This window comes from Monodelphis domestica, chromosome 1 (genome assembly GCF_027887165.1).
Source record: "Monodelphis domestica isolate mMonDom1 chromosome 1, mMonDom1.pri, whole genome shotgun sequence".
In the NCBI taxonomy this organism is placed as follows: Eukaryota; Metazoa; Chordata; class Mammalia; order Didelphimorphia; family Didelphidae; genus Monodelphis; species Monodelphis domestica.
The window spans coordinates 631,960,300-631,986,633 of NC_077227.1; the positions used below are offsets into that span (position 1 = coordinate 631,960,300).

Sequence of the window (26,334 nt, forward strand, 5' to 3'; positions counted from 1 at the left end):
AAACCCATATTTGGGTTTTATGACTTGGGCATATTCATAATTGGGAATATTTCCCTGGCGACCACCTTATATATTGATTTAAAAACAAGACACTGTAGTAAAAACATATTTTCTGCAGTCACATTTATTCACTCACTCTTATATCTACTACAATTTATATTCTTCCACTATTTAATCACTACAGTTTATGACACCCAACCATTTTAACTCTTATAGTTTATGACCTCAACTATTTTAATTATTACATTAACCTATGGAGTTTGCTAATTTCACAAAAGTCTAAAATACAGCTGAGTTGGGAATTTCCCATATTTCACTTAAGAGCTTAAAAAATGAAAATGCCAATTATATTTTTGATACTTTAATTCCACTGATAATGAAAAATGGTACATCCTGTTCAGTAGTTTCCTACTTTTAAAAATATTAATGACATTTTATTCTTTCCCTGTTTATGACAGAGTGCCTGCATTTTAATAAGATAATTTGTATTCTTGAAAAATAAAATGTCATCAAAACAGTTTTTGAATGAATGAATTAAAAACAAATTTATTTTAAAGATTTGACATTCTTTGCTTAGTCTACCTATGGTACTTATATAATGTGGAGATAAGATTGGGTTCTTAAAAGCTATGGCAGTGAAATGTTAGCTTTTCTATCAGTTCTATATCAGTATGAAAAAGGTTTCAAATAAGGATGACTATATTTGTTTTACAAGGATCTAATTTAAATTTATAAGTGACTATCAGCTCATGGATTAACCATAAAGCAATGATTTAGCAATTGTGTGTATACTAAAGTGCTTTAGAACATCAAGAACCAATTTAACCCAAAGAGAAGAAATCATAACCCTAAAAGAACTAAATGACAACAGATATGCCTGAAAATAAAGAATTATAAGACCAAACAGGGAAGCCAGACAATAAAAATTATTAATTATTACATTGTTCCCTATCATTCAATGCCTGCCATTGTTTGGACCCCAGCCCTCACCCCATTTCTGAAGAAAAAGGTCCTCCTTTACCATCTCTCTGCCTAGATTATCTAATCTTTCAAGTATCCAACTAAAATATCTCCCAGACCATCTCCAAAGTAGAGTTTCTCCCTTTTCTTTTAATTTCTCTAATATTTTTTGTTAAGAATAGTTAGCACTTATCACATCATGTTTTCTTTTTTTATCTAAATATTTTGTCTTCTCATTTCCATCCTTTACAATACCTAAGAGTTTCTTTCATTTATTTTTAAAGAACTAAGGATATTTCCCATTCTTAAGAATGAAATTAAATTGTATTTTCTGTATTTATATATTTTCTGTATTTTAAATAATTCTTATTGAAATTAACTTGAAGGAAAAATTTTCTGTGCAAACTGAAGCAAATTAATTTTCTTGCTCTAGTAAAAGAGCAGCATTGTTAACACTGAACTTTTTTACTATTTTTTAATCTTCTTATATTATAGTTAATTCTCGTTTCTGATAAGACCTATATCTTTGAAACTTTAATTTATTTAAAATATTAATTCCAAGGAAAGGAAGTTTTTCTAGTGCAAACATCCCAAGAAATGCCTACTTGCCTTAAGAATTTGCTCTAAGCCCGGTAAAATTTTAAATGCCAAGGATCCTTGTTCCACTTTAACTTGACAAACTGGGTCACTTTCCACACAATTAAAACTAGATCTAAACAGTTGGAAAAACATTAATTGCTTGTGTGTAGGAAAAGCTAATATAATAAAAATGACAATGCTACCCAAATTAATTTACTTATTCAAACTACCAATAAGCTTTTTTACTGAATTAGAAAAGATTATAACAAAGTTCATTTGGGAAAAGAAAAGATCAAGAATATCAAGGGAAATAATGGGAAAAAATGTGAAGGATGGGGACTAGCAGTACCAGATCTTAAACTGTACTAAAAAGCAGAGGTTATCAAAATAATATGGAACTGGCTAAGAGACAGAAAGGAGGATCAGTGGAATAGACTTGGGGGAAATGCAAAAACTCACTATTTGGCAAAAACTGCTGGGAAAACTGGAAAACCATATGAGAGAGATTAGGTTTAGATCAACATCTCACACCCTACACCAAGATAAATTAGGAATGGGTGAATGATTTAAATATAGAGAAGGAAATTATAAGTAAATTAGGTGGACACAGAATAGTATACTTGTCAGATCTTTGGGAAAGGAAAGATTTTAAGACCAAGCAAGAGTTAGGAAAAAATTACAAAATGTAAAATGAATAACTTTGATTACATTAAATTAAAAGGCTTTTGTACAAATAAAACCAATGCAACCAAAATTAGAAGGGAAGAAAAAAATTGGGAAAAAATCTTTATAACAAAAACTTCTGACAAAGGTCTAACTACTCAAATTTATAAGGTTTACACCTCCAAGAAAGGCAGGGTTACTAAGTCAGCCCTTCACTCACCAACGGTGACCATCTAAAAGGAAAACAGTCTGAGGTCTCCTCCACAAGCTCCTCCAGGGTTGAGTTCCTCTTCCAGTTTCTCCTCAAGTGTCTGTTCTCCAGTCCAATTCTGAATCAGAGTTCTTCCATCTAACTAGAATCTCGAATCGAATATCTCTTCTTCTGGCCTCTGGTACTCTTTTTAAAGATCTTTTTCTCTTGTGTCACCTCCCCTAAATTTCACATCTACCAATCACAGCAGACACTCCTCTCCAGGACTGCCCACTCTAGTTCACACCTTCTTTGGTTAGATTATACCTTTTTTGGTTACTTAACACCTTTTGTAGTTAGTTAACACCTTTTTGTAGTTAAAATGGGTAGATATACTTCAAATACTGAGTTATCACTTTTTTGTAGATTAAAATCTAAAAATAGACTGTGGATTACAATTCAATTTTCCCAATAAAGGAAGAACTAAGTACCTTCATTGTTACAATCAGGGATAACAATTTAATCTTCACAATAAAAAAAGAGCTAAGTATCTTCGTTGTTACAATCAGAAGATAGCTAAATCCAGTCTTCACAACATGAAAAAGTGTTCTAAATCTCTTATCAGAAAAATACAAACCAAAACAATCTATATCTAGCAGATTGGCTAACATGACAGCAAAGGACAGTAATAAATGTTGGAGGGGATGTGGCAAAATTGGGACATTAATGCCCTGCTGGTGAAGTTGTGAATTGATCCAACCATTCTGGAAGGCAATTTGGAACTATGCCCAAAGGGTGCTAAAAAACTTTCTGCCCTCTGATCGAGCCATAGCACTGCTGGGTGTATACCCCAAAGAGATAATAAGGAAAAACACATGTATAAGAATATTCATAGCCTCACTCTTTGTGGTGGCAAAAAATTGGAAAATGAGGGGATGCCCTCCAATTGGGAAACGGCTGAACAAATTGTAGTATCTGTTGATGATGGAATACTATTGTGCTGAAAGGAATAATGAACTGGAGGAATTCCATGTGAACTGGAAAGACCTCCAGAACTGATGCATGTGAATTTTAGATTTACTCCACCCTGCTTAGTCTTTAGAATTTTAGCAACCCGGAATGTATACACCCCCACTTAAGGATTAAGTGTGGGGGAGGAAGGTCTATGACCCGCGTGTGCTAGCAAGTGACAAATCAGAAACAATTGACTGACCCCCTGGGCTATCCAAAAGTCAAGTTTAAGCCACCATTGGTACATGTGAGACACAGGAAGTGATGTAAAGAACTGCCTTTATATTTTGCATCAATTCCTGTGAGAGGGAGTTGGCGGTGGAACTTGACCATGGAGGAGCTTGAGCATGAGACCTCAGACTGCTTCCCTTAAGATTGTCACATGGTGAATGCAAGGCTTACTCCCTTTTCCTTGGCTTTTCTGAGGGCACCAGCCTCTGAGGAGGCCCCTCATCTTGGAGGAGGTCTTGTGACTAGAAGCCATGTTAGATTTAATCCTCTGCCCCCTCCCTTGGCTGGGATATCTGAACTCCTGCCTGGTATCTCTCTCCTTTTCCTCTCTTTCTTTCTTCCTTAATATCTTCACTCTATTGTAAATAAACCAACATAAAATTCCATTCTGATGAGTATTTCATTGGGATTTAAAATTTAAATCCCTGGCGACCAACTAAAGTTATATTCACTATATTCACCATATATTCAACCATAAGTTTACCCCTAACATGCAGAGTGAAAAGAGTAGAACCAGGAGAACATTGTACACAGAGACTGATATACTGTGGTACAATTGAATGTAATGGACTTCTCTACTAACAGCAATGCAATGATCCAGAACAATTCAAAGGGACTTATGAGAAAGAACACTATCCACATTCAGAGGAAAAACTGTGGGAGTAGAAACATAGAAGAAAAACAACTGCTTGATCACATGGGTCAATGGGGATATGATCATGGATATAGACTCTAAATGATCACCCTAGTGGAAATATTAATAATATGGAAATAGGTCTTGATCAATGACACATGTAAAACCCAGTGGAATTGCTCATTGACTATGGGAACAGGGTGGAATGAGGGGAGGGAAAGAACATGAATCATGTAACCATGGGAAAATATTCTAAATTAATTAATTAAATAAACTTAAAAAATTAATAATGGCTTCTTGAACTTTATTCAGAAAAACAACAAGGTTTAGAATGCTTAGATTTGATTGGAAACATCATGTTCTTGGTGATATTCCTGGAATCACTATAAAAGTGGCAAATGTTTCTCTTCTGGCCCTCTATAAAGGCAAAAAAGGAAACACTAAGATCATTAAAATGATATGATTCCTTTGTTATAATAAGAAAACTGTCATTTAACAAAACCAAAAAAAGGAAGAAAAATACTCAGTTCTCTATGTATTACCATGTATTATTATCAATGCTGTACTTAGTGTACTGAAGAGTCTACAAAAATGTTTGTGGTTGGAAGGCTAAGTCTTGATTTTATTCTGTTCTCCAAATACTGGGATATAAAAATGTGAAGAGAATTAGTAGGTCAAAATGATTTCTTTTAAAAATTAAAATTTCTATATACTATCAATATACTATCAATTATATCTTAAAACCCTCAAGGATTCTGTGTAAACACATAAGGTTCTGAGTACTAAAAATATTTTCCAAGTGGTAAAAAATCAATTTAAAGTACACTGAGTAAAGGAATCACAGGCACTGAAATTTTAGTCAGTACAAACTGATAAAAAAAAACTTCCAACATTATTTCAGATGATGTTAAGTTTCCAAGGGCCCCAAAATAAAATTAAAGACACATTTCAAACAGTCAAGTAAGGGGACACACACTAGAAAAGTAAGACATTAGCCTGTCAGCTTTTTTGGCTAACATTTTAATATTATTATCATATTCCTATTGAAAATTATAGTATTTTACGGTGTTAGTATTAGCAAGCACATCAAGGGGTTATTAGGATTAATTAGCAGCTAAGGACAAGGTAAAGAATAGTGGATAAGGTTTCTTTAAGATCAGATGGAATCTTGGGAAGTGTGGTGGTTGGAATTCTGGGTAACCAGGGTCAGTTGGTATTTTCCAACTGCCAAAGGGCTCCTGGTGGTTTTTGGACTAGGAGAAGTCTGGTTTTTCTGTTCCCTGAAACACTGAAAAAATCCAGTGTCAGGAGAAGGAGGAGAACAAGTTAGAGTATCTGTAATAAGTTTGTAGAGGAAATCAACAGAAAAGAGAAAAGTGGTTTTTCCTTTGTGTGGCTGCTGAGAGGGCCAAGCCATTTTGAGGCCTAAGCAGGCCTAGAAGCTTAGCTAGGCTCAAAAGGGCTGGCAGTGGGCAGAGAGAGTGAATAACTGAATTGATTTAAAGCTGAAAGAGATATAAAGAGAAAGAGACTGTGTTTTTCCTGTGTGGCTGGAGATAGAGTCAGCCATTTTTGAGGTCTGTGTAGGCTCAGAAGCCTGCTTAGGCAGAAAAGTCTAGCTAGGCCTGGAAGAGTTGGGAGTTGGCAGAGAGACTGTTTCAAAGCTGAAGGAGATTTACTGAGACAGTAAATATATAATTAGAGGGTTAGTAAATAGCATAAGGTTATTTAGTATAGTTTCAGGGGGTTTTGTGATAGATAAGGAGTTTAAGGAGGTTCAAGGGAAACCCTGTGCAAGAAGCAGGTCCATGAAGACCAGTGGGAACTGGGATAAATTTAGATCTTTTAGATTAGGGAATCCTAATCTTCAAAAATATTTATTATCTTTCCTTACCTTTCCTTAACCTTTAATAGTTATTAAATAGAGATTTTTTTATATCTGTCTCTAGCAGTTATCCTTGAGTACCTGCCCAATCTATTACAAGCACTAAAGGAGATAGATACTGTATCCCAATTTCCCCCTTTAATATTCCTATATATTCCTATTGTAATATTTATTGGTAAACATAGATCTTAAGCAGAAAATAAATATAATCTGGAATCTTGACAAAAAAAATAAGTTGTAAAACATATAAAAGAAATGTCCAATACAGGCTAGATAACCCATGGCAATGAATAGTTTCTTTGTCATCTTGTATCTGGAAAAGCCTTTTGCAACAGAAAAATTGTTTTTAAGTCTGGCCCTTTAAGAGTTGCCTCCTCCCTTCAGAAGGAGTGGTTTTTTTTTAGCTGTGGTGTTACTAGGCAGATTAGTTGCACTCAACACTGCTCTCAAAATGGCTGCTTTCCACAGTCACACAGACTTTTGAAATGTATGTAGGCCCAATTTCTCTAAAACTTCTCTGACACTTCCAACTGCCTTCTTTTTCCCAAATTCTTGACAAAATAGGTTGGAAAACCTAGCTGGCTCTGCCAAAAACTATATTTATTGGGAAAGATGTGGTGGATATGAAGAACAGGGAATACTGAAGGTTTGTAGCAGGGAATGGAGGAATTGAAGGGGGAGAAGGAATATGGCTTCCGGTGAGGTAAAGAAGAGAGATGCTCCCTGCCAAGAGGCTATTTTTGAACCAAATGGGGTGTGCAAGAAATGAGCCACTTATGATAGCCTGCAGGGATGTTTTCTCACTGGATTGCTGCCGAAGTTGCCCCAGAACAGGTAAACACAGACCCTCCTGAGGAACAAGCCTTTCCCCAAAATTTGGTCACCCAGCAGGGCCCTTGGAAACTTAACATTATCTGAAATAATGATGGAAGGAACGTTTGTAAGTGGATAACTGAACTGAGGTTCAGGTCTCTCTATGCCCCAGGAAAGATAGTCCACTTATCTAACTGCGATATTCAAATAAGATAAATTTTAATAACCAATTCAGATTGGAGAGGTATCAGGGAAAAGGGAAGAGGGATGTCCCTAAATAAGGTTGGAGTCTTTCTCAGCTTTGGAGCTGAGGCCAGGCCTCACAGGCTGGTGGAAGGTTTCTCTTATTCCTGTCTATGCTATATCTGTGCTAGTTTTCTTAATTTCAAAATCTTAGCAGTAGACAGCAAGCAACAAGAAAAGTTCTGACCTTCAAAGCTGGTTGGGCCTGTCTCTTCAGGTTGAAGAAATCGAGACACTCCTATCCGGACTGAGAAGCCAAAGTTCCTCCCACTACCCACACCAGGAAGGAAGTGCAAGTCACAAGACCCACTGCCACTCCCAGTTGCCCCTTCCCCCACCAACTGTCAGTCTTGACAATTTCTTCTCTCTCTAATATTCCCATTGTTGCCTGTTCCAACACAGTAGCAGAAAGTCCAGAACTTGTTCTAGTTTCCTTTCCACACTATTGTAATGTTACAGTCATTTACATTCTTAGCTATTTCTATTTCTTACATTTTCTGCCAAGAATATTTATAACAGGGTCACTAACAATCCTAGATCACACCACCTAAAAAGGCTTGTTGGGGGCAGCATAGCATAGCAGAAATGGGAGCTAAAGTTGGAGTACTGAACTTGGAATCATGGGATTTAAATTCAAAGCCCAGTGCTACTATTTATGGTCTTTGTGACATAGGGCAAAACCCTCAACCTTTCTGGAAGTCAGTTTCCTTATCTGTAAAATTAAGGGGTTGAATGAGATGACTTCCAAGGTCCCTTTCAGCTCTAAATCTATGATGCTATGTACCCTATTTTGAAAGAACTTGATGGAAAGAGATTAAATATCCTTTTCTGATAAGACTCAAATTGCCTTAATAAGAAAAGTCATTGATTTTAATATATATATATATTAGCCAAAAGAAAGCAATATAGAGATCTAACCAATCGATACAAATATCCAAATAATAGCAATAATAAAATACTAAACTTGTTCTGAGAAATTATATATATATACTATTATTTCCTTATATAAAATTTTTCATATGCTAAGTATATGAGTACAACAAAACAGCTAAAATCTATAAAGATGTTTGGTTAGTCTATAGAAGTCTTTACAGAAATGAAGAATACTATCAGATATTTACAGATTTACATACCTATAACAAGAAGTTCCATATGGACATTCAGGTCTGTTGTCAACCTCATCTTGATTCATAACTTGTGTATCTCTGTAATCCCCATCACTGGGATGACTAAATTGTTGAAAATGGATAGGGTTCTTCCTATGAATCCAATAAATACACCATAAGCAATAAGAACTAGCAGAATATGAAACATTTTTTATTCAAATGTGGGGCAAACACAACTTCAAGGGTAATTCATTTTTAAAAGAAGCTTCTATTTTGTAACACTTGGTTAGTGCAGAATATTGTGGATCATCACAGTGAGTAAGGAATATCAATCTACTTTTTACTGATTTTTTTTATAAATTTATGTTCTTCAGTAGATAAATTTCCTTATAAAGATAAAAAGCTTCAATTATAGTTAATATTTCTGACACTGGGTTCTTAAGGCTATGTCAACAGAACCCAATCTATGTCAGGTCCTAAACTGAGAAGATTTTAAAAAATAGAATACTGTAAGTATAGACAGTGGTAAAATACTATTTTATGACAGAATCAGCCAACTAGCTCAATAACAATTTATGAAACCATGTATTAAGATGTGGAGGGAATTGTGATTTGTATCACTGAAATCACTGATAATTTCCAAGTTCTACTAAAAAAAAACTTTAAGATCATGCCTTTTTCTATGTAGATGTTATAGATACAGTGTCCCAAAACTCTGAGTGCAGTTTTAATCTTTAATAGCTTAAAATAATTTTTAATAGTTTAAGTCAGAACACTTCCTATGTTCTATCTTCTCACACCAAGCTCTTGCCCCCACATAATCTTCTTTAGGGAAGAGGCTTGTCTGTTTTATCTTTGTATTCCCACTGCCTAGCCGTCAATTATAAGTTAATAAATGTTTGCTTAATTGAAAAGGAAAGTCATCTACAACAGTAAGAAACAATGCATTAAAAGTTAGGTGACTTTGGCTTAGTCATCTGTAGAAATCACAGCAGTTCAAATAAAGGGATAAAATTTACATTCTCACATCTTTAAAACTAATTTCACCGAAAATTAGTAAGTATACAAATAACAAAATCTTTGTAAATTTTTGGAGCCTCTTTTTAAATGATCACTGAAAGGAAAAAAACCTATCAATAAAATCAAAAGCATAAAAGTCAAAAGTATTCTGGTATTAATTCAAGATGACAAACATTTGCTGATAAAATTTAAGTGCATAAGAAAAGACCATGATATTTCCAAAATAGTTTTTTTGTTGATAACATTAAATATGTTGTTTAGGGGGATCAAATACATTATTATACAAAAGGCAAAAGTAAGGTTGAATGGTTTTCCTGTTTTAAGAAGAAAAGTTTTAAAATATATATATGAATTTATGGTAACAATGGATTCTCAATACTTTTGGAATAAACAAAATTTCATTTCTTAAAACTGAGAGTTCAGAAATAGAATGGCTAGAATTACCTACTTTCAGTTAAATCTTAAAGTTAAAGGTCAAGATGAGAAAATACAGGGTACTTGAAGCCTCTACCTTGACTATTGTGAAAGGGAATTCTTTACTCTGTTGTCTATACTGAGTTAACACTTAAGTACCCCTACTTAGTAGCTCACTAGACTGGATAGGATTAACTCTCCTTTGTCTACTCTTGAATTGAATCAACAAAAGCTTAAACATCCTACTTATCACTAGGTGGAGGAGCTCTTAGAGAGCTCCACCCTTTTAACTCAATCTGTCAGAAAATGAGAGTTCACACCCTCAGAAATGCAATCAGTCGGGAAAATGTAAACCCTTTTGATGAGAATTCACACCTCCAGAAGGTGAGAAGTCAATCCCACAGACACTGCCCCTGGGCAGTGCTAGACAATTTGGAAACCATGATTGGCCCCTGTGAAAATGGGAAGGGACAAGAAAAACCATAAAAGCAAAAGCCCTGAACTCCCTCAGAGTAGATTGTCTTTTAGAAAATAGTTTGAAGAGATTGTCTTCTGGAGATAGTCATCTGACTGGGAAGAGACTTCAAGGGAGCTTTGCTGGAGACTATGGCTCTGATCGTGGGCTTGGAGCTGGGCTTCAACTTGGACTCTGACTTCTGGACTACTTCTCTGAGTGAGTGAAAGGCTGACTCCTTTCCTAGTTTCCTAGTAGGCCTCCTGGTTGAGAGCTAATTAATCTCTGCCTGGCCCCTTCACATTTCTCTACTTTATTGTTTCCTCTCTATTTTGTAAATATTCCTAAATAAATTTCTGACTCGATAAAATATTGGCAACCATATAATTTCCTAAAATTATTGTCTAACCATTAAATTTAACCCTTACACTGACTGAATCTGTTCTAAAGAAAAGTGTACTATTGAAATGAGAACATGGATATGATCCAAAATTTATATATTTCTACATAGATGAATTGTACAGAAAAATATTTTAAGCTGAAAAAATTTTAATTCAATTTAATCTCTTAGAATGAAGTATTTTGTGAAAAAAAAGTATATTTCTATTCAAAGGGGAAGAAAAGAAAGCATTTTTATAGTATCTACTGCATTCCAGACTCTGTGCGTAGCATTTTACAAACAATATCTTATTTGATAGCACAACACAAAATGGATTTATACCTTAACCTAGCTAGTTTTCCCCTAATTGTCATTCTAACAATAATGTGACAGAGAAATCCATGTAAGGGAAACCCAGGTGATAAAAGAATGAAGCATTTATGAAGGGCTTACTATGTGCATAGCACTGAACTAAGCTCTGGGGATACAAATAGAAAAGTAAGTTCTCAAGGAGTTCATTTTCTAATGGGGGAGGTATGGAAGGTTTCAGGTATAAGTCAGATGGAAAGGTCTCTTGTCCTCTGGGGGCAGCAATGAAGTAGATGATAATTTCTTTAATGCCATTTTTGCTGATAAAATCATATCAGTTTATGATGGTGTATCATATGACAGTGCCAAGGACTTTAGGGGCAAGAAACTTTCTTTTCTGGATCTTTAGCAACTATGTCTATAGCACCTGAAGGAACAACTGCCAGACTGCATCTTCCAGGGGTTGCTTCCCAAGATAATGAGTACAAGGGTTGGGATGGAAGACTGCTATTCCTAAGGCTCTTGAAGTTGAGATCCTGGGCTGGTGGTCAAGGTTGTGATGGGAGTTTGAGTTGGCAGAGGCAGCTGGTAAGGCAGTGGATGGAGAGTCAAATCAGGAGTCACAAAGATCTGAGTTCAAATATAGTTTTAGAGGGACCCTGGACAAGTCACCTAACCTCTATTTACATCAGTTTTCTCCACTATAAAATGGAGATAATAATAGCACCCATCTCATACGGTTGATCTGAGGATCAAATAAAATAATATTTATAAAAAACACTTGGCACAGTGTTTGTTACATAATAGGCATTATGTAAATGCTTATTTTTTTTCTGTCTCTACAGGAATAATAATAAACCTTCATTAAAAGTTGATGCTTCAACATAGAATGGAGGTGATCCTGAGTTATTCTTTTTCTTTTTTAAACCCTTGCCTTCAATTTTAGAATCAATATGGCATATTGGTTCAAAGGCAGAAAAACAGTAAGGGCTAAGCAATGGGGATTACCCAGTACTTCCTGACTCTCTATCTACTGAGCCATCTAGCTACCCCTGATCCTGAGTTCTTCAAGGCTATTGTTAAGGAAGAACAAATTCTAGTATAGTCTCACATAACTGGTTCTTTTAGCATCCTTTAATCCATAAATAAGAATCTTCTTTTTCCTCTCTCTTCTTCTAATTTCATACCTCGTGCTATTGCTGACCCCTGCTGTAAAGAATGAAATGTACATGTGTAAGGAAATTACTACAAGCTCACTCATTTCTCAACTGAAGAAGTATGATTTTTTTTAAGTTTTATCTTGTTAAAATTTCTTTCTTTGTAAAGCAGAAGGAACAGTTAGATTCAATTATCACTAAGGACTTTTTCAGCTCTAAGAAATTATAACATACCATATATAAAATATAGATAAATCTTGTTTATTCAGAAATAATGCTTTTAGAGAAAAGGGAGCTGGACTTCATGTCTTAGAGAAAAACTTCTTAAAGAGTCAGCATGCAATAGTAAATATCTCACTCTGTATAAAAAGATAAGCTTCAAAAGGATATACAAAAATTACACCAAAAGGGTGACATCACAAAATAGAGAAACAAGGAAGAAATTACCTTTCAACTATGACTAGGGAAAGGGCTCATGTACAAATGAGTGAAAGAGAAAATCAGAGAAGAAAATGGATAATTTAAATTATATAAAATGTAAAAGTTTTCTACAAAATTGGAACCCATGCAATTAAAAATATAAGGAACAATTAACTATGGAAAAATATTTGCAATAAGTCTCTCTGATAGAGGATTCATGAGCAAGCAATATATAAAACTAATTCAAATTTATAAGAACAAAAGCCATTTCTCAATAAATAAATAATCAAGGGATATTAACAGGAAGTTTTCAAACAAATAACTACTAATTATCTGTTACTATATGAAAGAATACTCCAAATAATTTAAAATTAGAGAAATGTAAATTAAAGGAATCCTGAGTTTTTACCTCAAAACAAAAGCTAGTAAAGATCACAAAAAAAAGGGAAATTACAATTCCTGAAGGGTAGAACAGGTAGAAAACAGGCACATTAATGCACTGTTAGTAGAGTTAAAAAAAATTTCTGACCAATCTGGAAAGCCATTTGGAACCAGAACCAAAAAGTCATTAATTTGACCCAGTGCTCTCACTACTAGACCTATACTCCAAAGAGTTCAAAGCCATAGGGAAAAGACCTATATAAATAGAAATATTTCTAGTAGCCTGTTTTTTTTTTTTTCTAGAGAAAGGTTACAAAGAATTGCTGTCAAGGGGGATCAGGAAAGGCTTCATATAGAAGATGATGCCAGAACTAAGTCTTGAAGGAAATAAGGGATTCAAAAGGCTGAGATGAGGAGGCATTGCAACTGAGGTACAGGGAAAGGTCAGGGCAAAGACAGGAAGAGATGGAAAGTTGTATGTGAGGAATGGTAAGGCAGCCAATTTGGCTGAACCATAAAATGAATGAAAGCAAGTAGATTTAATAAATCAGAAAAAGCTGGAACCCATTGTATTTATTCTAGATGCAACAAGCTCCAAAGCCATTGTAGTTTACTTGATGGGGAAAAAAATTCACTTTAGCAGCTATATCAAACACAGATATCCTCTAGGAATATACAGCACAATTCTGGCAAGACATGATGGGGGTCTAGTACGCTAGGTTGTTTGCCATGTGAGTAAAAACAGTTATTATTGAAGAAGTCTATTATTTTAAAAGGTCAAAAGTAACATATACCCAGATCAAACTTATTAATTTTTTTAACTGATTCTATTTTATTTGTAGCCTTTTTTCAGTTTTTCCTTAGAAGTTGGGTTACATATTATATTAGTAAGTATTAAATCCATGAATAAATATTCTGCCCACTCCTAAATATAAAACCCTTAGAAAAAGTGACTTTTTAAAAAATCAGAGCTGACCACCTGTCAAAGTAGAATAAAACCTTTTCAAGATTCTGGTTTTTCAAAATCAAACAATCACTTTAGAAATCAATGTGTTAAATCATATACCTTTCTCAAGGCCTCCTATTTCAGGGGATATAATTTATTCTTAATATAGTCAAAACCCTAGAATAATTAAGCCCAGTAATAACAAAATTTTGTTGTATGCAATCCCTTTTTACCTGTAGCAACTTGCTCCATAAAAGCAAGGCGTTCTCCTGGGGTGATTTCCCCCAAAATCTTGTGCAACAGCTATGCTTGTAGTTGAACTAGAGGCTTCAGGGTTAGAGCTCTGTTCTGGGTCAAGCCCTTGGATCTTCTTCTGTAATAATTTGTCCTGGTGAATTTTGGGATTCTCAGAATATTCTATGGATACATTTTTTTTATTTTCATCTGTCTTATTTATTTTGTTTCTAGGAGATATTCTATGTTCACAGTCCTGATCATGGAGATCTTCAACTATTTGATCTCTTGGAATTTCAGATCTTTCAGACTTGGCCTCTATTTTCGTTACACTTATGACATCAGATGATCCATTTGCTTCCTAGAAAAGACAAATCAAAAAAATTTAAAATATCCTGACAATCAGAAGCTTACAATTACAACATCTATTTTGTTGGCTTTCTACTGATCCCTTATGGCTACATTTCCCAATCTTTAGAGACGTGTAGAACACCAGACAGTTAGGTAAAAGATCATATTTCTGGTGTGTGTGTCAAGAGCAAGAATTAAACCCAGATTTTTCTGGATCCACAACTGGCTCTCTATCCTCTGTGTCCCACTGCTTCTCCTGAACTGAAAAGACCTGATCTCAGAAGCTGAAATTTCAAATTAGTTGCCTTGTGAATACCAAAATTGTCCAAAATACAAAAGGTCATTTTAAAAATGCAGTTTATTCTCTACTTCAAGGGATTTTATTACTTTGCCAACTGGTATACACATTCCCTGAAACAGTGAAGATTAAAAGCCATCCATGTTTTCTTATTCTGTTTGAGCCTTGTCAGAGTCAAAAAGCATTTATTAAGCACTTACTATGTGCCAGGCACAATGAGAAACTCTAGAAATACAAAGAGAAGCAGAAGGCAGTCCAGGCATCATGGGATTCAAAAGTCTGAGATGAGGAGGGATTCCACAGGGGGTGTCTCACCTGACATAATAGGAGGATTCCTTCAATCAAGCAAGCCATCTGTCTGTCAATTATCTTCTGCGCTCATTACATGAATAGCCTGTCTCCTTTCCTGATCATCCTTTCTGTTGCTTCTACTGAAAAATTCTTCCTTAATAACATGATTCAATTTATTTTTGGCCTACCTGAACATAGATATTGTTCTCTAGGGGTCCCACAAATTTGTTTCATCAGAGATTGTAGTATTACATGACTTAGTCATAGAGCATTGAAGGAATACTGATGCTAAAAAAAATCATCCTTTGTTTTAAGAAGTTATGAATCATTAGAAACACTGTATAATTTCCTAAATGTGACCCTCCTTGCACTTTTTCATATTAAATTCTTGGCAAGATTCACTGCCCAGCTATAATGTTTGACTAATGTCTATAACAAATGGCAGGCCATGATTTAAAAAACATGCATTCTTTAACAATTTGGTTGTTCCCGGGTGACTAGTTAGTTTGGACTCTTCCTGAGTGGTTAGGGGTCTAATTTAGGAGGCTCTGTTATGTGCAGAACCTCAATGCAATGATCACAGAGAGCCTAAACTACAAAGAGAAGCATTTGAAGGATCTGAGAATCTAGAATCTCTTTTCCAATTGGATCCTGTGTCAGATTTCTTCTAGAGTGCAAATATCTGTGGTATGTCTCCCTACTTTATATCTCTTTTAAAATGAATAAATATTGAATAAAAATTAATGCATTCTTTAAAGAACTCTTTTATAATTTTTGATATATGACTGGTAGACACCCTGTTGGAAGAGAGCCTTTGGGGTGGAATTTTGCTCTACAAAATCAAATACTTTTTTTTTCTGTAGTCAACAAGCAAAAAAATAGGATTTTGTACTATCTAGACAATTTAGTAAACATGTGACTGTAACAATGAAACTATAAACACTTTGGTTTCAACTTGATATATCCATCCCACAACATACTCTTCCCATATCAAACACCTTTGGAAGAAAAAGAAAAACTAAAATTTTTTAAAATTACCTTTGATGAACTAGTATAATCTTCCTGGTCATCAGCTCTGTGCCTTCTTTTTGGATCTTGTTCTGCTCCAATATTTTCTGATTTCTCTGAGGAAGACAATCTTTTTTTCCCTTTTGATGATGTTGCATGCATGTGAATTCTTTCTTTTGTTACTCCATTATCTTAAAAAATAAATTATAAACTATGTACTTAACTAAGTAATGTAATCACATTAAACTAATTTTTCATTTATATTGATGCAACTTATTATTTAAATTTTAATACCTGATTTTTCCAGTGGAGTCATAGGCAAATAAGGTCTTAGATTTAAAATGAAAAGTGATTTCAAAGACCATCAGCCCAACTCCCTCATTCACAAATGTGGAAATGAAAGCCTAAAGAAGTAAATTCAAACTCAGAACCTGCAAATCTAGTCTAAGAGGGTATCACCCTATACCATGTGTCAACGTGGAAATATATAGATCCCCAGTTTACTTAGTTTAAGGGTAAAAACCCCAAGTTTTGGCCTTGTCAGAGGAGAGATTTCCCCCTGAGGGAAGGTCCCACTTCACCAGATAAATAGACATCCACTTCAGCTTTGATGTGGTAGGTAGCACTTCAGTCTCGCAAGCTGAAGATCCCAAGTTCGAACCTTGGTAAGGAAGGTGTGATATACTGGGAAAGGCTTCTGGAGACAAAAATGCTACTTGACTTTGGATGGGGTCTGCCTCCCACCTGAAGTGTTTGTCTATTTTCTGGTGAAGTGGGACCTTCCCTCAGGGGGAAACCTCTCCTGTGACAAGGTCAAAACCTGGGGTTTATACCCTTAAACTAAGTAAACTGGGGATCTATATATTTCCATGTTGACACATGTAATTTGCTCACTTAATGTTCTCTCATGGGAAGATGCTTTTAATCCAACATGTCTCTGCGAGTCTGTCTATACAGCTTTCAGCTTGCTGGTCTTTTTCTTGGGTTAGCCTGTCAAATTTGCTCCAAGCATTTGGCTTGGAACAAAAGGATTTTATTTCTTGCAGAAGATCCTCCCTGAACTTTCTCAGATATGCCAAACTAGTGGGATTGGCAAAATCAAAATCTTCCCTTTCTGCCTCTGTGGGCCAACTGGTCAGGGAACTGTCCTTCCTAGGAACTGTATGTATTCATGTGGGCTAAATAATTCAAACAAAAGAAAATCTGAATCCTGAAAATCTGGCTCAAAGATTTTAAAGGTCCTTTTCAGTTCCTTTAGAGCTTGGTAAGACTCATTTAAAATTTTTGGGAACCTCCTTTTTATGGAATCCAATTCCTGGGTGGAGAATTGTTTGTGTATTTTGGAATAGACCATCCCAGCTAATTCAGAAATCTTAGTTATATCTCTAAGAGGCAAGATCTTTTCAGTCTCTGTATCTTCCTTAGCTTTTCCCTCAGCCTCTTTCTTATTCTTATCTTTAGATTTCTTGTCCTTGTCTTTGTTTTTCTTTATCCACCAGCCCCATGGTCTTTTTCCTGTTCCCATCCTAAGCCTGTCCTTGTCCTTGTTTTTGTAGATATTCCTCCCACATTTTCCTGACCATTTGTTCGAGGTTGGTATCTACTACAAGAATCTGGGCTGCCTTTTTAGAATTTAATGAAATTTCTAATATATGTCAATGTCTGGATTGCAGGCATAGCAAATACATAGGCCTGAGTTATAATTTGCCATACCATTGTGTTGGTAGTTGTAGCATATCAGGTATATTAGCATCTTGAAAGTATTATTGGTGTATTGATATTTTATCTTATGCATGCATATATCAGACTTGTGGTCATGTTACTTTTTGATTATTGTATTTCCAAATCTTCAGTCCAAAAGACAAAAAAATTCCTGAGCAGGACATTATTTGCCACAGGGTCCTAGCTTCCACCTTGTTAGACCACATTCTATACAAAGTCACATGTTCCATTAACCTCCTCCTCTTTGATTACATGATTGTCAATTGAACCAATGTTAAAACCTATGCCATGTCATATGTTCATTAGTTACCTCCCATTCAACATTCCTAAACTTTCCAATAAAAGTTCAGAGACACATGCAAAATGGCCCTTTTTTGAGAAGCATCACCAGAGCATGCTGGATCCCTCGTGTTTTAACTCTTTGTCTCTGAGTCTTCATTCCTTTGTCTCTCTCACTCTATCTCTACATCCATTTTCCCTCAGTCTCCATTCTCCTTCTCAGGTGTCCACCCACAAAGAAATTAAGTAGGAACTGCAGGCAGTTCCAACAGTAGTAAATGGCATGGTTGTTATGAAAGTCGTGGTATTTGCTGTCATCCCTATGGTGTCCACAACTACACCAGTGACAGCACTATACAAAATGGTGTACATCCAATAACAGGCAAAAGCAGCCAATACTAACACTCCACATACTCTCTGTAACATCATCTTTTTCCCTTAATATAGTTTACTCAGCCTGGGATAGGTAAGATTTTTCTTGGGGTGCCAAATAATAATAGATACCACTATTAGGAGATTTATGGAAATATGGTAGTAACACCAGGAAGCAAGGTAGGGGAAAGATTGGATCTTACACTCCTCCCCTCACCACTTCCTGTTCCCCTTTCAACTGATTTAAGTGCTCTTCCTAGGAATGGAAAAGTTGAAGATTTCTTTTAATAACTAACTCTCACCCTTAAATCTTTAACAAGAGGTCTTTTATTCTTTTAAATAAAGGAGGTAAGGAAGGGAAGGAGGAAAGAGGAAAATAGGTTTCCCTAACTTCCTATAATTTCCTGTTGATTAGAGATTTCACAATGTGTTCAATTCAGGAAATAAAATTATTTTTCTCTAAGGGGAGATATTGACAGCAAAGGCTGACAGAGTTTCTTCTGAGCTAAGCTCCAAAAATCTTCTCAATACTCAGTCAGATAAATAGTCATTGAACAAGAGTCTGGCTTCCTCCCAAAAGTCAGAGAAGTGAGATGAGGTTCATGCAGCTGGACTTCCTAATTGCTCCCCTCAAGATTCTATTGGAACTCTGTCTCCATCTCAGTTGATTGGTGTTTCACCAAATTCCAAGCCTCTTGCTTTTTTTGCAGATCCATTTTGTCCCTTCTTAAAATTGTTAAAAATAACATTACTAGGGGGCAGCTGGGTAGCTCAGTGGATTGAGAACCAGGCCTAGAGACGGGAGGTCCTAGGTTCAAATCCGGCCTCAGCCACTTCCTAGCTGTGTGACCCTGGGCAAGTCACTTGACCCCCATTGCCTAGCCCTTACCACTCTTCTGCCTTGGAGCCAATACACGGTATTGACTCCAAAACAGAAGGTAAGGGTTTAAAAAAAAAATAACATTACTAAACTTTGTGTGTAGACACTAAGAAGATACATATATCATTTTATGTAGATGTTGATTGTCCCACCACAGGAAAAATGATAGGCTTAATTAAAAATTTTATCAATTAAGAAAACTATGGCCTGAAAGCATAACGTAGACAATACAAAGTCAAATATAATTTAAGTAAATGATCCTCTCATGGGGTAAAAAATAGCAACTTTCTTTAAGGAGTTGAGCTGGCAAGCATTGAGCATCTACTATATGCCAGGCACAGTGCAAAATGTTTGGAGCGACAGTAAAACTTTTATTTTATTGATAACACACACTGAGTTTGCCAAGCCATTTCTAAGATATTCACTCTAGCCAAAAAGATAGCTGAGGCTGATGATTTTACATTCAATAAATGATCTAATACAACTACTTATTGCAAAAAGCCGCTTTTGTTGAGGGAACTACCGTACCAACACAGGTCCCAATTTCTTGCATTCAGACATCTTCTTGCTATAACAATAATAATAATAATAATACTCAAGCAGCCAGTTCTGATTACAGACCTCTCCTAACTAAATGGGATGGTTTTCAGGCAACAGATATACAGTCTTGTCAGCTGACTTTTCTTGTTTAGTAGGACCTGAACAACCTGAAGTTCTATAAGCCTGGCCCTCAAAAACTAAAAACTTGGGATTATCACCATATCATAATGAAGCACTAGACTAGGGCTTTGAGTAAAAGAAAAATAAATCAGGAAAATATCTCATTCTACACAAATATCTTCAAGTAGGATACTTGAAATATGTCTAAAAATAAAAATATTTGTCATTTTAATGAGTAATTCAAACTAGAAAGTTTTGGTAGCTTAAATACTAGTTAATCACTGCCACTCAGGTATATTAATTATCTTTTTGTATGATAAAGAATCACAATTCAGAACACTTTGTAATGCTTTCTCCATTTATAGTAGCATCAACATGTAGCATATGTATATAAAATGTTTATGATGTTTTAAGATTTCCCATTCTTTCCTGTCACAGAAGGGCAGTCAGAGAGAGAGAGAGCAAAGCTGAACAGCAGATGATCCTGTCACAGCCAAGGATCAACCAACCAACACAGAACTCCTTCTGCCTTTCCCCCCTTCCAATTCCAAACTCATGCACAGAATTCTTCCTGCCTCAGCTACTATCCATCCTCTGGGGCAACTCTGAGATTCTTTACCTTATCAAAACCATATCAATATATTTCTTATTTCATCACTTTACTCTAAAAAGCCTTAGATCATCCATATGAATATTATTATTGTACAATATACATATTCCATGAAGTACAAATCTGAACCAAACTAGAGCAACCCCTGAAATTTAGAACATAAAGAAAACTCTGCTTACTTAAATTGATATTATCTATTACTCAACCAAGGAATTCTAGCTCCTGTTTCTATGCCTTTGCCACCCCTTATGCCTGGAATATACCCTCTTCTTAACTCTACCTCATAAAAGTCCTCTCTTCCTTGATGGTGAAATTCAAATATCACCTACATGAAGCCTTTCCTGATACCCACGACTGCTAAGCAACTTTGTATTTAACTAGTTTATATTTATTCACATGTATCCTCTTAGTATTTATTCTGAATATATGTATCATTTTCATACTTATTCTGTATATATGTAAAAATGTACTTGCATTGAAATATAATCTCCTTGAGGGTAGGAATTGTTTCATTCTTTGTATCTCAATGTCTAACACAGAGCCTGGTACACAGCAGTCTTATTAATTGATTAGGAAGTCTATACCAAAAAATATTCTCCTGCCACTAAAAAAAATGTTTTCTTGCCTTTAAAAAAATAAAACATTTAACAGAAGAAGTATTAATTGTTCTAGATGTGCTGTCAGAAGAACTATATCCTAACTGTACAAACTTCTAAGAAACTGAGCACAAACCTTTCTTTTCATGCCATTTTGAAAGTCTTTTTATTTTAAGTACATTATGTTCTACATTAATATATGTGATGAGATTAGCAAAATGATCTCATTTCCCAAGGCATAGAATGCAAAAAGGGGCTTCAAGTTTAATCTAGCATCCTACCAAGTGGAAGGTAGTATAGTATAGTATAGTCTAGTAGTAGTAGTAGTCTCTCAGTAACTGAGGATGATGATTGTCTTTGTGTATTTATTACACAAAGACACTTGTGTGTGAAGGAGATTTAAGTGGAAAAGTCGATGCACAGAGACAGTCCCACTCTCGTGGCGTTGGAAGCCTGGGTCCAGTGGCATGAAAAATCGTTACACCTGGAGACTTCCTCAGCCGCATTGGATGGCTGTGTTGTCTTTTGTGCTCCAACACGCCCTGAGCACTCCACAGTGCTTTGCTGCGTCGCCATCTCAGTCGTTGAACCTTCTTATTGGTTTCTTCTGTCTGTTCAGCCGAAGCAGTCTTCACATGCTGGGTGAGCAAAGCCCTGGTTCACCAGGGGTCCACGACGACCCGATGGCTACCCTCACAAGGTTTAGCCGGCCTGTAGAAGCCATTGCCTGGGGTGTGGCCTCTGCCGCATGCTAGCAGCTACTGGGAGCCACAAGTGAGAGCTGGGTGTCAGGTGGGGGTCAGAGGCTGGCCTAGGAGGGCACGACAAGCCCTCCATACCAGAGATACTACCCCTCCCTGAACACCCCATAGCTGATGGTAATTTGTGGGAAAATTATGTCATAACCAATTTGGAACAATGTCATATGGGCAATACAAAAAAGTAATTTTGTTGAATAAATTCTACCAAAAAACAAATTGCTAGGCAGAAAGCAGTCCATTTCAGTATAATTTTTTGTCAAGCTGTCTTAAACAATGACAAATTTTCTATTCAATATCTACTTTGATTCTTGGGTTCTCAAAGGCCATCCCAGACAAATACAAATTCAACATGGGAGGCCATACCAAGCTGAAAGGGCTTCAGTTATGAGCCCAGCATCAGTGAGCATTATTTAGTACTTCCCATGTTCTGCACTGTGTGCTAGGCACTGAGTATACAAATGCTACGAATGCAACAAACCCAGACCAAAGGAGCTCATTGTATGATGAAGTGGATGAGCTCAGGTCTAAATTTATACAGATTCATAGATGGCCTGGGATTTCACTAAGTATGGAGGCCCTGCTATGGAACTTCCTCTTCCATTGAAGATCAACATCTTCCCTATGACTTCAGGTATCAGAGCTCCCTAAACCATTGCCAGGGTCAGAACTTGAAGTGAGGTCTTCCTGGTTCCCAAGCTTTCCATGCATTGCATCAGTGATGTCAAACTTAAATAGAAATGAAAGCCACTAAACTATCCATCAGGATTCTTGCAGTCACACAGATTTAGAAAATCATAAATTATTATTATGTATGTTCTGCTGTAATTTATTTTGTTAAATATTTCCCAATTATATTTTAATATGGCTCAGGCCCAAACAGAAGTTTTGAGGCCACAATTTGACACAATATGGTCTATGAGACGTGTTTTATACCATCTTATGCTGCCCTTCAAGTATATGTAATGAAAAAATAGTTATAAAAATATAAAGCAATTAACTACAAGGTAGTTTTTGTGGGAAGGATACAAGCAATTAGGTTTTCAGGAAAGAGTGACTCAGAGGGACTCAAAAACAGGGGCTTGCATTTAATGGATTTTCTATCACCAGACCATCAATTCAGTGTAGAGGGGGAGCAATAAGGCTAAAAAGACCTTCCAGAGATGGAGGTCTTTGAAATGAATCTTGAATCAAGAACACCAGAGGAAGAGGTGAGGGAATGACATTTCAGATATGGGCCAGCAAATGCTCTAGTAGTGCCTCTATGGAGGCCAACATGTAGGCCAATACAGATAGGTCATAAAGTACATGAAGGAAAAGAATGTGTGAGAAAACTGGAAACATGGGAAGGAACCAGGTGTTGAAAAGCCAAAGCACCTAAATATAGGTATCTCCCAATGTAATGTCCTCTAAGTCTATATTATAAAATCCCATCTGAATTTAAGCTGTAATTTTTAATAAGAGTTGACTATATAACCAGTACTACTCATTTCTGGTGTAAAAAAACTACTAGTTTAGAAGTCTGGAGCCCTGGAGCCCTGAATCCCAGGCCCTGCTCTGCCAGGGCTCTGTGACCTGGGACAGTCTTTTAACTTCCCTGAGACTGTTTCTTCAACTATAAAATAAGGCTTTGGAATAAATCACCCCCAATGACTTTGAGAGCTCAAAAACTCTACGATTCTGCTATTACAATAATAAAATAATGAAACTTCTGATTTGTTTAGACTGTTACAATGTTTACATCTCTTATTAGGTTAAAATCCACAGTGTCAATTATATGAAGAATGAATATTTCCTTGGCATAATATAATTCCAATTGAGGCGGGTGCCACCAAAGGAGGAGTGATCACTTAGCATGAGTCAACTTGTTATAACAAGTTTGGATTTACATTAGTAAGATAAATTTAGTATCATAAAAGTACTAGGAAGAAATCCCTTGTTTCAAAAATAATCAGCTAAATAGATGATAAAATACAAAACTATAACTTGTGTTTTAATCTATTCTTTGTGTGAACTTCTAAAATTCTTTTGATATTGGGTAATGGTTGAACATCATAACTCACATTAGTTTAACTATTATAACTAAATTCCTTCAGAAAACTTAAGTAATGTACTTAATGTTTAACTTAAAATCTATTAGAAGCAGAAAGATAAATATACCTTCTTGGGTAAATGGTATTTCAAGGCTTTGAACATTTAGATCTCCTTCAATCATCCAAGCTGGGAGGATTCGCTTCCTCTGGACAGAGTTTGGCTGCTCACTACTATTTCTGTATTTTGCAGAAAAAGGCTGAAAAAGCATATATTTAATAACATTAGATGATACAGTGTAGACCAAAGGTGTATGATTTCATCAAGGTGAGGAACAGGCCAAAGTGGGACCTCCCTATGACAAGAGGATTTGAGGCAGGTCTTCCTGATTGAATCAGGCACTCTACCTCCTATATTCATCTGCCTCTCTTAGTAATATTATTATGTAAATAACTTATCCATCTCCATCCCACTACACTTGTGAACTTAGAACTGATCATTTCATATAGAACTATCATTAAATAATCCATTATTAACTACTTAAAAGATTAATTGAAGCAGGTCAATTACAAAAATCTACATTGCCTTGCTATTGTACCTAGTTCTACTTTTCTCCAATCCAATTTAAAGAACGTCTAAAACCTGATCAAACCTTTATAAGTTTTCATCCAGTTACTATACTTTCAATGTTTCCTCCAGCTCGGAGCACTGGCTTTAATTAATATATTTGATACAATGAGAGAGCAGGTTCCACTGAAGAGCTAGCAAGTTCAATAGTAACAGGGAAGTTATTTACAGGAGATGTAGGTGATTCATCAAATAGTTCATCTTCATCCAGCATCTGACTGTTTCTATAAAATAAAAATGTACTTGTTAGTGAATTTAGAGCTAAGAAATTATGTCACAATTAAAAAAGAATTTTAACTAGTACACCATAAATAGAATTCTTCTTGGATCAACTGGCAGGCATTATGGAGCATTTTCTCCAACTTAATCATTCAAAAGTCAAGTTTACTGTGTGGTATTAAGTATCTACTATTTGATAATATTTAGAAAACTCTTTGCCTACTTTAAAGCACTATATAAATGCTATTGCAACTGATGATGGTGAAGATGATGCCAGGCACTAAGGATACAAAGACAAAAAAATGGCCCCTGCCTTCAGGAGTTTACATTCTATTGGGGGAAAATGGCATATGCACAACAAAGTGTATATAAATAGATTCAACCAGATACAAAATAATGTAAAGGGTACCTAAGGGAAGGAATGGTTGTTATGGAGAGATTTCCTGTAAGAGATTTGAATGGAGAAAAGTATAATGGAAATACAGTAGGAGAGAGCCTGTGCTTTACATAGGAAACAAGAAAGACAGTCAGCTATAACACAGAGTAACTCAAAGGACTACGTGCAATAAGTCCAGAAAGGTAGGCACAAACCAGACTGTAAAGACCTTTCATAAGCTACTTTTAGAGGCAGTTCAATGGAGCCCCTTGAAATAGGGAAGGAATGTGGTCAGAATTGTGCTTTAGAAAAATTGATTCAGCAGTTCCATAGAGAGACTACAAGGGAAAGGGAAGAGACAAGAGTCAGAGAAGGAGGGAGAGAGGAAAGAGGGCGAGGGAAAAGGAGACAGAGAAAGAGGGAAAAAAGGAGTGACAGACAAGTGGAGTAAGCAGAGGGAGTTTGGCTCCTGATGGAACTTTTTATTTTTAGTATATGTTAAGAGTCTAGTAAAACAAAAAAATTTAATCATTCTAATGTCTTAGCATACTCTCTCCCAAAGAAAAAAAAAATTTAATGGAATTTTTATGTTCTAAATGTTTAATTTCTAGTAACTATTTCACTGAGAGGGTGGGAAACAGCAATTTGAAGCTAAAGTTCTAAGAAAGACATGGAAGGGTTAGCAACTTAAAATTAATCAGAAATAAATATAAAACATTCTCAAAATTATAAATTAATAGTAAGATTTGATTTATTAAAATGCAATTTTCATTCAGTTTTCAAGAAGATTTTTGAAAACAATCAAGGCATATAACATGAGAAATCCAGGACTGACAAATAGTATCAAAATAAAAACAATGCAATCAATCATACTTTGAAGGACAGCTAATAGTGTTAACAAGCCATTAAATTAAACAGTATAATTAAAAATCAAAGCAGAAAACACAGCAGAGAGATAAAGGAGAAATAAAACTTATAGAAAATACAAATATAGAAAATGTACAGAATTAAGAGGATTGGTTTTATTATTTTAAAGGGATGGAAATTTTGGATGTCTATTGTTATCAATAATGCATAAATATGAATTAAAAATTCTCACTAATTTTCTGAATGATATTTGCAACAATATAGGGCTCCCTAGAGAGGTGGAGTCAAGATGGCAGTTTAAAAGCAGCAAAAATCCATTCCTCTGTGAAAACCCATCCACACCAATAAAAAACATATCTT

General features: G+C 35.6%; 1 protein-coding gene across 6 annotated transcripts in view; it reads right to left on the reverse strand.

The window, feature by feature from the left end:
* APLF (aprataxin and PNKP like factor) overlaps positions 1–26,334 on the reverse strand; it is a 77,335-nt gene that overhangs the window by 13,779 nt on the left and 37,222 nt on the right. For 5 of the 6 annotated variants that reach the window (XM_007476725.3, XM_016427922.2, XM_007476722.3 and 2 more), the window contains 5 exons: positions 24,682–24,736; positions 24,015–24,144; positions 16,008–16,168; positions 14,029–14,390; positions 8,343–8,468 (listed from right to left, as the gene is read on the reverse strand). In XM_007476725.3, coding sequence (XP_007476787.1) covers positions 8,343–8,468; positions 14,029–14,390; positions 16,008–16,168; positions 24,015–24,144; positions 24,682–24,736 — 834 coding nt within the window. Of the gene's footprint in view, positions 1–4,542; positions 4,686–8,342; positions 8,469–14,028; positions 14,391–16,007; positions 16,169–24,014; positions 24,145–24,681; positions 24,737–26,334 lie in introns of those variants that run through there. The other variant, XM_056823549.1, reaches the window with a different exon arrangement.